The sequence below is a fragment of the Psittacula echo genome (assembly GCF_963264785.1).
Source record: "Psittacula echo genome assembly, chromosome: 9".
Classification (NCBI taxonomy): Eukaryota; Metazoa; Chordata; class Aves; order Psittaciformes; family Psittacidae; genus Psittacula; species Psittacula echo.
The window spans coordinates 16,520,652-16,533,028 of record NC_137745.1 but is presented as its reverse complement, the minus strand read 5'-3'; the positions used below and the strand labels follow the sequence as shown (position 1 = coordinate 16,533,028).

Genomic DNA, 12,377 nt, shown 5'->3' with positions numbered 1-12,377 from the left:
CTCTTATAGACCTTGAGCATGCCTAGATCATATTTCTGAAGAATTAATTTAAATTATTAAGTTCAATCTACTATGCAACATACCAGGAGCTGCAAGTCCAGATTCCCCTTCTGCTTCTCAATCAAACTGGCAAATTCATCATAGTACAGAGCCAAGACCTCTGGTGTTTGCTCACAGCAGAAGCCCACAAGGTCCAGCAAGCTAGAAAGCTGAAAGGAGAGAGAACAGTTTGCAGAAATGGGCATGGTAAATGGTTCCAACTCAAGCTTTTATCTTCAGTCCCTTTGATACTAATTTACTCTGAGGCATATCCAAGCTTCAACTCTAAGCAACAGCCCATGGTGTTTTAAAACTCAGTTTTAAAAAGGAACATGGGTCTTTTAAGACAATGGTCCAGCTCCACTATGAAAAAAAACTAAAGAGTCTGCCCAGGACCACTCTTAAATAGAGTGCCAGCCTAGAAGAAGGCTCTTCAATGGGAATTAAGGAAAAACACCAAGGCCCAGCCAACCCTGTACAGCAGAAGTACTCTCTTAGATGGCTGAAAGGCACTGCTGCCAAGCCAAGAGGAAGGCAAAGGTTGCCTTTGGCTCACTGAAGCAGGTTGTCCTGTTTCTTCCCTTTGTGTCTGAAATAACATCTGGATAGAAGACTTCCACTAGATGGCTGCAGTACTGCTTGTCCTGGCCTAGCAGCAGGCAAGATCAGCAGGTGCTCTCTTAATACAGACCTCTGTTTCTCCAAAACCCTTCTTAGCAGATTCTTGTCTCTAGAGTCAATGGATGAGAATCCCAGGCTCAGTACAGCTAACTCCCAGACACATACACTACTTCAGTTAAGACTGTGTTTCCAGTCACACTTCCTGGCTGACCATATCCTCTCTCTCTCCACACTGCCCCATTTTTGGTACTCACCTGCTCATCACGCTCGCTGTTCAGCTCCAGTCTCTCCAAGGAACTACCACCTCCTTCATTCCTAAAAGCAATTGATAACCTTACTTTTGTTGCACAACATTTAGATATGCAATTCCCACCACACACACAAGGTTCTCCCTCCAGAAATTGGAGAATTATGCATGAAAAAGATGTTCTTTGGGACACTATTAGGAAAAGACCTACTGCTGTTTGGGACCTGTGGGACAACACCCAACATCAAGGATGCGCTTTTTTCTAGCTTGTTGAAACCTAGGCCCTCTAGTCACCCTCTCTTCTGAAAGCCAGATGAAGCCTCACCTTACCATAAGCCTAGTATCTGTAGTTGTACATTAGGATAGCTATTCAAAGTTCCTGCTGCTTACTTGCAGGGTTCAGAAAGGTATATTTTCCTCTGATCTTCCCTGGCTTTCAAGTCTGTCTCCTTCAATTTTTCTCTGAGGAAATCAGACAGGACTTCAGTAGGTTACATAATGATCTAATGTGATGCAAAGATATTTCTCAAGTGCCAGCAGACAGATTTTTCTAATGTGTTTGGATCAGACTTGAGTGGGAAGGAATTTCTCTATAGGTCAAACAGGTTTCCTGGGGATTTACTCCTTTTTCCAAGGTATAGAACATGCTCCACCTGCTGAGATCATCTGTGTGCACTTTACCTGGCAAACTCCCTAACAGACCCCACAGGCTCTTCTTTTGTTTGTTTGCTTTGCAGGTTTTCTTATTGTTTTTATTCACTTTCTAAAATTTTCTAAATCTCCTCTTGAAATAACTATATTAGCAAACACTGCTTAGACTTGAAGTAGTGCCTTTAAATTAGCAAGTCTGATGTCAGTGCTATGGCAGCAACAACACAGAAGTCCAGTCTCAGGGCCTGGAGCTAAGATGGGCTTTTCTCCTTTCATAATAAATAGCAAAAGTATTTTATTAAGAAGTGCAAAATTAGGGAGCTAAATAACACTTCCCAACACCAGTAAAATCTTTATTTCTCAAGTGCTTAAATCTTCACCACAGCTCTTAGCAGTAGGTTACCTGGTTTACTGCTGTTCATAAATCATTTATACAGTATATTGGAAATTGTCATGCCAATGCCCAGCACAGCAGGAGTACTCTCTTTACTTCTGTTTTAGTTTTCCCAAGCAATAGGTCCTGGTGGTGCTAGTTAAGACATCCATGAACAGACATTCACAAGGAATTCAGGATGTCTTTGAGATTAGCAGCAGGTGAGGGTTGTAACACCAAGCACTGCAGGAAAGTTTTACATTACTGGATTAGACCAGCATATACATGAGCTCAGAGGCAATGCCTCCCTTCCTTTGTTCTACTCCAGGATTGGTCTAAACTGAACATGTTAAATTCACCTTTGCTACATTCTCTCTCACCTTTTTAATGCCACACTGCCTATCATGGTAACAGCACCAATAATCCCCATTTGTTTGTGGTTGGGAACTGTGCTGGAAAGCCATTTCCTGATCACCATGTGCATATCATCCTAAAAAGAAAGACACAAGACCATGTCACCATATTGTTGGCATCACTCACAATTCTATTGGCATCTTCACGTAATAGCATCTCTAAAGGCTGCAGGGGGTGGTTTACTGGGATTACAGCCTTGCAAGAGGTACATGCACATTCTATGATTTCTGTTATTATGAAAATACTGGTCATAACTGGATCACTAATGATAGACTAAGAGACCTCCTGTCATAGAGAGCATGAAGCAGTTGAAGAAGTGTGATGCTTCAAGGAAGTTGGGAGACCAGTCTGTTGGATGAGAAGTCTTAATACTTGTCAAAGAGATCGAAGGCAAAGCACAGAAGAGTGTGTAGCAAATCATCCACAGGAATCCAAGTTGTACCTGCACTGCTGGCAAAGGAATGCTAATAAAGAAGTCATCACCTTGAGGGAGGAAGATGAACAGCCGAGGCTAAAACAGGGCAGGCATCAAGCGGTCCAGAATAGTGTCTCTGACAAAGGGGTATGTTCTGCCTGACCTCTTAAGCTGATAAACGGCAGAAACCTCACCTAAGCAGGCAGAGGGCTGCCAAGTGGGTCCTGAGCAAAGCTAAGGGACAGCTCAGCTTCCTGGTATCTAAATGAAGGTACCAGAAAGTAACTGATTTCAAAGCACAAGCTCTGACCAGAGAGAGGTCTTGAGACACAGGAGGTGAAGTATGCTTTGCAACCTACCAGTCCCAACAAGATCAAACTGGTAGCAAAGAAAATGACAGTACATGATTATGCTATCTTTTCTTGGCCTTCACTAGGCAAGATGCCTCTGGAATGACCTGTGCAGTGCAAAGACAAGTGCCTAATCTGCCCATATAGGTTCTCATATCCAAGAGGCATTGGTTTTAGAAGCACAGTTAAGAGAAGGCAAAGAGGAAGCTGGCTCCCAGGATACCAATTTCTTTGGTGATCTGCCCCTGGAGTCTTGGTATCACTGAGGACAAACTGCCAGCTTTGGATCCCCACAGTTACAAACTCTCAGCTCAGAATAAATTCTAGAGCTTACACTCCTACCCTTCTTTTTGCAATTTATGAGGAGGACAGGCAGAACATTTCTTGCTAATATTAATCACTTTTCATAGATAAGGCCATTATTTGCACAACACAAACTCTGGAAGTTAAGCAAAAAAGGACCAAGGCACAACCTGAACTCCCTTCTGTTGTGTTACAGAATAGAGTTAACCTTAATATAGCTTCCTTAATATATATTAAGGAATATATATTCCTTACCTGAATATAGCTTCCTTCTTGCCTCTGGCTAAATGCTAGCGTGCTGAGAATGTAGAAGAGCTTCCGGACCTGCCATGGGTGCAGTTTCTGTGTAGAGTCTAAAATGGTCTGTAAGACAGAAGCCACAGACTAACTCAGATGTATCAGGAATCCCTTTCCATATTCCCAACAATATATCAATTGTTAACTACAGGGAAGACAATTAGGTTTACCTTTTTTGTATATGCAGGGAAAAGCTACATTCAGATTAAATAAACATAAATGCAGAACTATTGCTCTGGCCTTAATTATGGCTGCTCATTTTACCAGAGGCTGAACAGGAAGAACAAGCTGACTACCATAACAATATGGGGTTTTTCATAGCTCCCTGAAATATACATACCTTCACGAAGGTGGCATAGCGCATCAGCAGGGATGTGTGCAGTACCACCAAATCAGTAAGCACATCCAGAGAAACATCCAGTTCTGTCTCATTTCCACTGCACACGTGAGTTACCAAAGCACTGACAACCTCCTAAGGGAAAAGCCCGGAAGAAACCATAGGTAGTATCAACAGAAAAATGTCTGCCCTGTTCTGCTCATAAAGAATATGTTGTTCAAGCACTATAATCAACCTGAAACTCAAACATATTATTCTAAGTCCCTTCTCAGTTTGCTCTTTAATTCCTGATATCCACAATATTGACCTTCTCCTTGAGAAAAGGAGTTCTAAAAGCTCTCCTGATTCCATAATGTAGCTTTTCACCAACTTTTTCTGCCTGCTTGCTAACACTTCTGCAGATTCTGCTTTTTTGCTACCAATATACAAGACTATACACATCTATGCTATTTCATTAGGCACACAGAACACTGCACCATACCCCAGAAAGATATCACCTCTAACTTCAGCAGTTCCTGTATCTTCACAACCTTTATCAACAGCACTTCAGAACTGCCTTTTTTGTTTCAAAATATTTTTATGGCCTTACTTCAGTTGACTTCTGGACATGGATCTCATTCCACTCCCATCCACTGCCTGAGGCTCTGAGTCTTTCCTATGTCACTAACTGCTAATCAGCCATCCTTAATTGAAATTCTTAACATCTAAAAGTATTACTTTAAGTACTTTGAAGTATACAAGGTATGCCTTCACCTCTCAGGTTTTTCCCAGTTGCTTTTTTTTGTGCACCTCCTTATTAAGTTTGCTGTAACAAGTAATGCAGGAATGCAAGAAACAATCTTAATTATAAAAATACTGTGCTCCAAAAAAGTACAAATACATTCAAAAGCTTGTGCAGGCTGTCTTAAGTCCCCAAATTTTCTGTCAGCATGTCTTTAGGAACTCATGCTCTGAGCTGAAAGTCTAGTCTGTGATTATTCAGAACTGCAGCAGGAGTCCAAGCTGCTCAGAGCATTGAGGGACATCTATGTAAGCTTTTTCATCACAGTAGGTTATCGAAGTAAAGGGGAAAAAGTTTCAATAAAAACTATAACAATGGCGTTTTAAAACAGAGGATGCTCAAAGCGACTAGGTAAGACAGAACAGGAACAAACCTCCTCTGTGATCCTGGAGCCAGTCCTGACTTCCTGGCTAGATCTCAGTCAACTTGTTTGCACACAGCACAGTCCCCTCTGATCCCTAAGTATTTTACATTCTGTCTCTTCCAACCCTTGTCTATTTGTTCCCTGCTTCTCCCAGCACTCTGTGCTTGAGTCACTTGCTACCAGAGTCTTGCTGTGATTATTCCCCATCTTCTGCTTGGCCTAATCTACAGCACAGACCTCTCTCCAAAGGCTTCCAACTGCCTGAAATCCTCTTCTCATAAACAATCATGACAAACTTTCTAGAGCAAATGCAAACACAAATACAACAGATGCCATCCATCACACTATACCTGCTGGCAGTAAGAATCAAAGGCTGCAAAAGCTTGTTTGTACATGCAGCTACCAAAGGAGACCACAGCTGGGTGTCCAGAGTGCAGAAAGGTCTGAGCAACTGCTAGGATTGAAGGGAAGAAGTCTTTGATAACCTGAAACACAGACATCATGAAAAAGGACATTATTGCTGCTTGTTTTCAACCCACCCCTTTCTCTAAATGAAGAGTGTCTATAGCTCATCCCAAAAGCTTTGTCTAGTTTAGTAGGTGCTTTCCTGCCTTCTCTGACTGTCCTCTCTCACATACATCTGCAAAAAGAGCAAGTAAGGCACACTGGGATGGGTTTCTCCAACCTTCTCCACATACAGGATTTACAGACTGGTTAAGAAGCCAACTTGCAAAGTTGCAGAGCTCACAGCAGCATATCCCTTAGGGATGACATGAGGGAAGTCACATTACAGCAGAGTACCACTAAATATAAGCCACAGGACAGAAACACTCTTGGTCTTACTTTACCAGAAGGACTCTGCTACATCAAGATACTAAAACATCTAAGTTAACTTTTAAACTCAGATTATTAATCACACATAGTGCCTTTGAACAAGAAGTTCATTCTTATTCAGATGTGGGAATGGCCTTATTTCCTTTATCTTATTTTGGAAGGGAGTTAAATTAGGACTGAATTAAACCCATTTAGAATAAAATGTGCCCACTTAAGGCATTATTATAGTTCAATTAATTCATTTTAAATTCATAACTTTCTCATCTGTCCTCTACCTCCAACAAGGAGTACTGCATCATTTTTCATTGATCTTTTCCATTTTCTCAAAGTAAATGGTAACTTAGATTACAAATATATGCCCAATATATATATTTAGACCTAGAAAACACTTGGAAAATGGTTCATGTAAAGACAGGAACTTCTAAAAATAATGTGGGAGATAACAACATGCCTGGAACACACAGTGGAGATCTTGGGCTAGGTCGCATCTCTTAGGCTGAGAGGTTTTGCACCAAAATAAAAAGCCCATCTAATTCTGAGGAAAGCTCATCTCTAAAACCCATGTGACAGTTACAAGAGAGGACATGTGCCTTCGTACACTGACCTGGGACCAAAAATTAAAACACAGAAGTGTACATAACTGGAATAAATCATCATCTGACAAGAGGTAAAAGAGAATCAGCACTCACAAGTGAATGATTCTGGAAGGCATTTTGCATCAGTTGTTCTGGCATGCAGCCCAGTTGGATTTTGCTCTTCAGTAATTTCTCAGCTTGCTTCCTGTACTTGGTGTTTGTAGAATGGATTAGCAGCAAAATCATCAGATCCAGAACCTTTCAGAGGAAATAGCCACCAATCATTACGCTGAAAAGATATTGAACAGTGCAGACAGCACTTTGAAATCAAAACTGAGAAGGAAGTCAAGAGCTCAGAAAGTCCCAACAATCAGAATTGTAAAAAACCTTATCAGCCCAGCTGGACAGAATTAAAGCAGGACAACTCTGTCCCTTAACATTTAGAAGGGATTAACTAAGAGTTAAAAAGAAAATGGATGGCTGTTATACTAGGAACAAGTCAAATGCCAAAAGAATCACCCCTGAAACATCACTGGCAGTTTCTGCTCCAACTAGAAAAATCTCTTCATTTACAACCACGAAAAAAGCCCTTGAGAACACCAGCAAAAGAGGACACTCCAGAGACAAGTGCAGAGTTAGAAGTATTACCTTATGGTCAGATACAGACGCGCTGTTCTCAATAGCCTAAGGGCAAAAGAACCAAGAAAGCTGTTACGCTACAGCACACTACTGTATTCCAGAACCAAATCAAAAAAAGGCAGACACCAAAAGAAATCCTGCTCACAGATTTCTCTCCTCTACAAAATGACAGCTGTCAAAGCCAGCAACTGGATCTTGCCAACAGCAGAGAACCCAGAAGGCACGCAAAAAAACAGCACAAAAATTCAGCTTGAACAAGGGCGCTCTCAAATAACATCAGGCTTGAAAAAAGAATGAAGGTACTTAGTAATGAAAGCTGAAAACAAGAAAACGGTCTCCTAGTTTATACTGAAATGCAATTTAAAATTAAATTTAGCCCAATACCAATTGATTTCTACCTGGACATTTTCAAGCACCTTAAGGCTTCACACAGCTCAATCTCACCATATAGGTACTCATTTTTGCTCTCATAAACCTGCAGAACCAGGTCTATCCTCCACTTCAAGATTTGAGGTCTGTACAGAGGAGCTCAGGGGCCATCCTGCAAGAACTGCGAAATTAGTAACTGAGGAAGAAAGCAGACTCCTGAAAACGCACTGCTAATCTGGAACACAGAATGAAATCTGTGCCAGTAAAATTAAGGGCTAACATTTGTCTTTTAGTATCACATTTGATTACAAGAAAAGTTCAGGCTCAACCTAGGAGTCTGAATAAGGAAACCACGACTGAAGCATGTATCTTACCTTAATCCATGCTTCAGAGACCTCTTTCTGAAATCTCACAGCTAACTTGATCACATCAAAAATTAGCTTCACACAATTCTGGCTGGTGGTTACTTGGCTCATGGAAGAACTGTAAATGATCAGAAAGGAGACTCAGCCATTGTAAATACTGTAGTAAAAGGAACAAGGCAGCCTAGCAGTCACAGCAATTACTTAGAGCAGCCATTTTCTAACAGGAATGCTCTGGCAAGGATAGGAAGTTTCAGAAGGGGTAGAAGCAGAGGTCACAGAATCAACCAAAAACCTACTGAGATTCAGATGGACTGGCAGCAACACTATTATACATGGAGGTGCTTACCCCCATGCAGACATGGATGCAGGTGGCTCAAAAGGAACTACATGCAGGGCAGGGGAAGTTGGCTGGGCAAGGACTAACCAATGTATTATATTAGCACCAAGTGGGAAGGAATAAAGGTGTCAGCACAGGATAAATTAAGCTCATGTATGTAACCATGTGTGCCAGAGAGACCATGTAAAGAAGAGCGGAAGTCCTCTCGTCCCATCTTACCCTTGGAAAATCATGTAAATCTGCTAAAATACCTGGCCTGGACTTGACTTTTAACCTTCTTCTGGGAACTTAGGATCTTCAGGGGCAGATCACATGATGACAGATCCAAGTTCTTACGAAGATCAGAAATCACCTGTAAAATATAAAGCCCTGCACATATAAGAGAGGAACAGGAAAAAGACGAGAAAAAGAAAACAATCTCAAAGAATAAGCTGTTTTTTTTGGGGGGGGGGTTAAGCTTTAAAAATAAACCAGCAACAGTTTGCTCTTCACCCATCATGTCACGATGTTGTAGATGCATGCAGAAAGCAGGAAAGGATTTCCTACAAGTTACTCTGTGAAATTCCCACCTATATCTGCTGTATGTTGCTGTGAACTAGTTTTATCCTGTTTGGCACCTGAGAAAGATATATGACAGCTACAGGAATTCTGTGGGATGTGAGTTTACCAGTCTGACTGCTGTCAAATTGCACTGTATCAGCAGAGACCAGCTTGTTGTTACAAGCATGCTGTTTTCACAGTGGTCTCTACAGACTTGGGCAGATCCCAATCCTCATCCGGCACTAGGCTGAGGCTTCCTCAAAGCATGAAAAAAACCATCTTCAGCAACACTGGCTCAACAAAATGTATCTAGTTAATTTTAAAATTAGTCTGACTACATTTCCTTAGATAAAGCAACTTCAAAACCTGAGGAAGCTTATCCCTTAGAATGAAAACTGTCCTCCAACAGGAGAACTACCCTTATAGGAATGTTTCCAAAACATGAACTCAGTGCAGAGAACAAGAGCATTATCAAGTTGCAGTCCCATGGATACATCTGGAATTTAAAACCCTTAAAAGTTCTGTACAATGCACAATTCTTAGACAAAACTCAGAGGCATAAAGCTGCCAGTTAACTACAGCTCTTCAGTCTGAGTTTAGCTCAAGAAAATTTGACTGCTTTCAGTTCTTTATGATGTTTACACCACCAAAAAAAAAAAAACCAACTCTAAAAACAAATGAGAAAACTTTACAATAGGCAGCAGAAAGAAAGACATTTCAATTCCCAGGCCTGAAGGCATAACCAAATCCCCATCAGAAGACAGATACAGTTTCTAACATGTGCTTTGATCTTTTGCAGTATTAAAGATTTTGCTTGACAACATTAAAGCATACACCTCTGTGTGTGAAGCAACTGCTCTCTGTCTAAACATGCACTGGATTATACAACTTACTGGTCTTTAAAGCAAAAGACTGTACCTCTACTGCATCTGCTGCTTTGACATTATGGAGGATGAATTTTACTACTACAGGCAAATCTTCCAGTTTTACAGAAGGCACAATGGTCATGGCAGACTGCCGCACCTGCAGAGAAAGCAACACTGGGTCAGCTGTAAGACCATGGTTCACAGAAACAGTTATGTTAGTGGGAAGGAATCTCTGGAGGCTTATAGTCCAGCCTTGTGCCCAGAGCAGGAATATTGTCAATACTAGATCAGACTATGTAAAACAGCAGTTAATGCACTCAAATGAACCAATTTTATTCTACACATAGGAAGCCTAACTGCAATAAGTGCAACAACCCAGCATGCTCAGAAGACCCAGGGCTTATCATGTCTTCTGCTTTTCCCAGCATTCTGCAGAGAAAAAACTACGATTGTGCAATTATTTAATCACCAGTCTGCCTTTACTTAGCATATAGCAGTGGTCAGTGTACTTCAAAAAGAGAAACCATGACAATAAACAGGTTTAAGACAGACAGTACAAAAATTACTGCAGCAGGATAAGGCAGATGCTAAAATACAGGTGTTTGAAATTTCTGAATGTGTACTGTAACAGCTAGAAAACGTCTCTCTGCTTCTCAATGAACAGTTTGAGCTTCCCTGACTCATTTTCCATTTCAGCAAGCTCAGGACTTTTGAAGGCCTATAGGAGTCAGGCTTAGCAAAATACTTTGAATGACCTAACAGTTCTAGGTGTTGTGTTGCTAAGCAGGGGCTGGGTTCTGCTCAGCTGCTCAGTAAAAACTCTCACCTCAGCCATAAGGTCTGCATCAAGATCCAGACGAGAAAGGGCATCCAGGATTGGAACTGTCAGCCGTCGGCCCTGTTTGAGTAAGCAGCTGATACACAAGAAAAAGAAAACAAATAAGCCTCTTAATAGAGCCATAAATGGATCTCTAGTAAATGATTCTAAAAAACCTCAAACTGACAACAATGTACGCCACTGGTATCATGGAAAACTTATTTCCTAAATTGTCACTCCTCCCTGAACATGCCAAATTGTGATTCTGTGGTTGCTGATCAGAAGCAGATAGGAAGAATCTACTTTTTTTCAAATCTCATAAAAACAGGGAACATAGACAAAGGTCTGGTACAAGCCCCAAACAAGAACTTTAAAACTGTAAAGCCCTGGGTTCACAATGAATAGAAAAAATAGTGAGATTGCTGGTATATGATTTAACCACAAACATGACTTGGGCCTGACACCTTCTAGCCACACTTCTGTTCCATGAACAGGCCACTAGCAAAGTGTAAATGAGACTGCCACACTCAAGCCAGAGACTGAATCCTCCTCATGTGCGACCTCCTCCCCAGTCAAAAGATTGGTCTAAGAACTGCAAACATGTAATGAAAGGCACAGTGGGTCCAACCAGAATCAGTTTCATCCATCATCCTCTTCCCAGCACTGGTCAATAGGAAACAGAATACGAATTGGACAAGTATTTACAAATGCTTCCTATGTAAACTGGTCTGGCTTTCTAGCAAGCTGTGGTTTGGCACCTCCTTGACCAAGGGACTGCAGCTACAATTCAAGAGTGTAATAATTTTTTTAGATAGAAGCACTTTCAAAGCATTTTGACCTCTATTTAAGAATATAACAGGACAAATTATACGTCCTCCAATATTAGCTGGCCCTGAATGTTACAAAACCAGGCTGTTGTCCTGCTACTTCAGTCAGTCCTGGTGCAGCCAACATTAATGCACAATGCCCTTTTCTGCTGAGTGCAAGGGGAAAAACAAATCAAACAACAAAATAGAAAAGCCCCAAACAATCGTTTGTACCTGAGCTCTCTGGCAACTTCACTTTGCTGGGAATCCTCCAGGATCTCGGGTAAACTGGTAATAATATCATGCTGAACTGGCACTGGAGAGACACTAACCAGCTGCATTAACTTCTTGACGAGATCCTGAAGACCAGAAGAATACTTGTAAAATGCTGAGGCTCACTGTGAGCAAGTGGTTCCTTAGTAAAGTAACATTATGTATACAAGGTCACTCTTAAGTCATTTGTCTGGATTTCTGCTAACTGTCCCTTAAATCATTGTCCTGTTGAAGTCGTGAATCATAGCACATACTTCTACAGAATAATGACATTTTACAGGTAGGATATAACTATCTTGGTGAGCAAAGGAAAATGGTAAACACAACAGCAAACTCCTCAGCGTATAGTGTGACTTCTTGATGCAGTTCATTTTCATTCTGGGACTCTCTAGGAAGAGCCGTCCAGTACAAACCCATAGAGACCAACTAACTTAGGGAGCGAAGAAAAAGAACCATCGAAGCAGGAACAGAGAATTCATCTCCAAGACACTGGCAGGTATCCAATATCTCCAGTTAAAATTAAACAAGGGGGGATTGTAACTTCCTACCAGCAAAACCTTTAAAATGGGGTCACACATGTGGACACATACGCACAGATACATATTTATGAAAAAGGAGACTTAGAGCAAGGGAAGAAGAAAGAGTAAAAGGGGATGTTCAAGTCACTGAAAGCAATTGTAATAAACAAGAAAGAATTAAATCTCTCCTTCAGCATGTGAATATGAAAACATCAGCTCTCATTAGCATAATAACTGATCTCATCT

General features: G+C 41.1%; 1 protein-coding gene across 4 annotated transcripts in view; it reads right to left on the bottom strand.

Moving 5' to 3' along the window:
* Positions 1–12,377, bottom strand: part of FANCD2 (FA complementation group D2) — a 39,562-nt gene that overhangs the window by 19,561 nt on the left and 7,624 nt on the right. For all 4 annotated transcript variants that reach the window (XM_080625388.1, XM_080625389.1, XM_080625391.1 and 1 more), the window contains 13 exons: positions 11,575–11,699; positions 10,544–10,631; positions 9,770–9,874; positions 8,563–8,663; positions 7,984–8,092; positions 7,250–7,285; positions 6,716–6,859; positions 5,543–5,677; positions 4,051–4,182; positions 3,669–3,776; positions 2,312–2,421; positions 915–975; positions 84–209 (listed from right to left, as the gene is read on the bottom strand). In XM_080625388.1, coding sequence (XP_080481514.1) covers positions 84–209; positions 915–975; positions 2,312–2,421; positions 3,669–3,776; positions 4,051–4,182; positions 5,543–5,677; positions 6,716–6,859; positions 7,250–7,285; positions 7,984–8,092; positions 8,563–8,663; positions 9,770–9,874; positions 10,544–10,631; positions 11,575–11,699 — 1,380 coding nt within the window. The remainder of the gene's footprint in view (positions 1–83; positions 210–914; positions 976–2,311; positions 2,422–3,668; positions 3,777–4,050; positions 4,183–5,542; positions 5,678–6,715; positions 6,860–7,249; positions 7,286–7,983; positions 8,093–8,562; positions 8,664–9,769; positions 9,875–10,543; positions 10,632–11,574; positions 11,700–12,377) is intronic.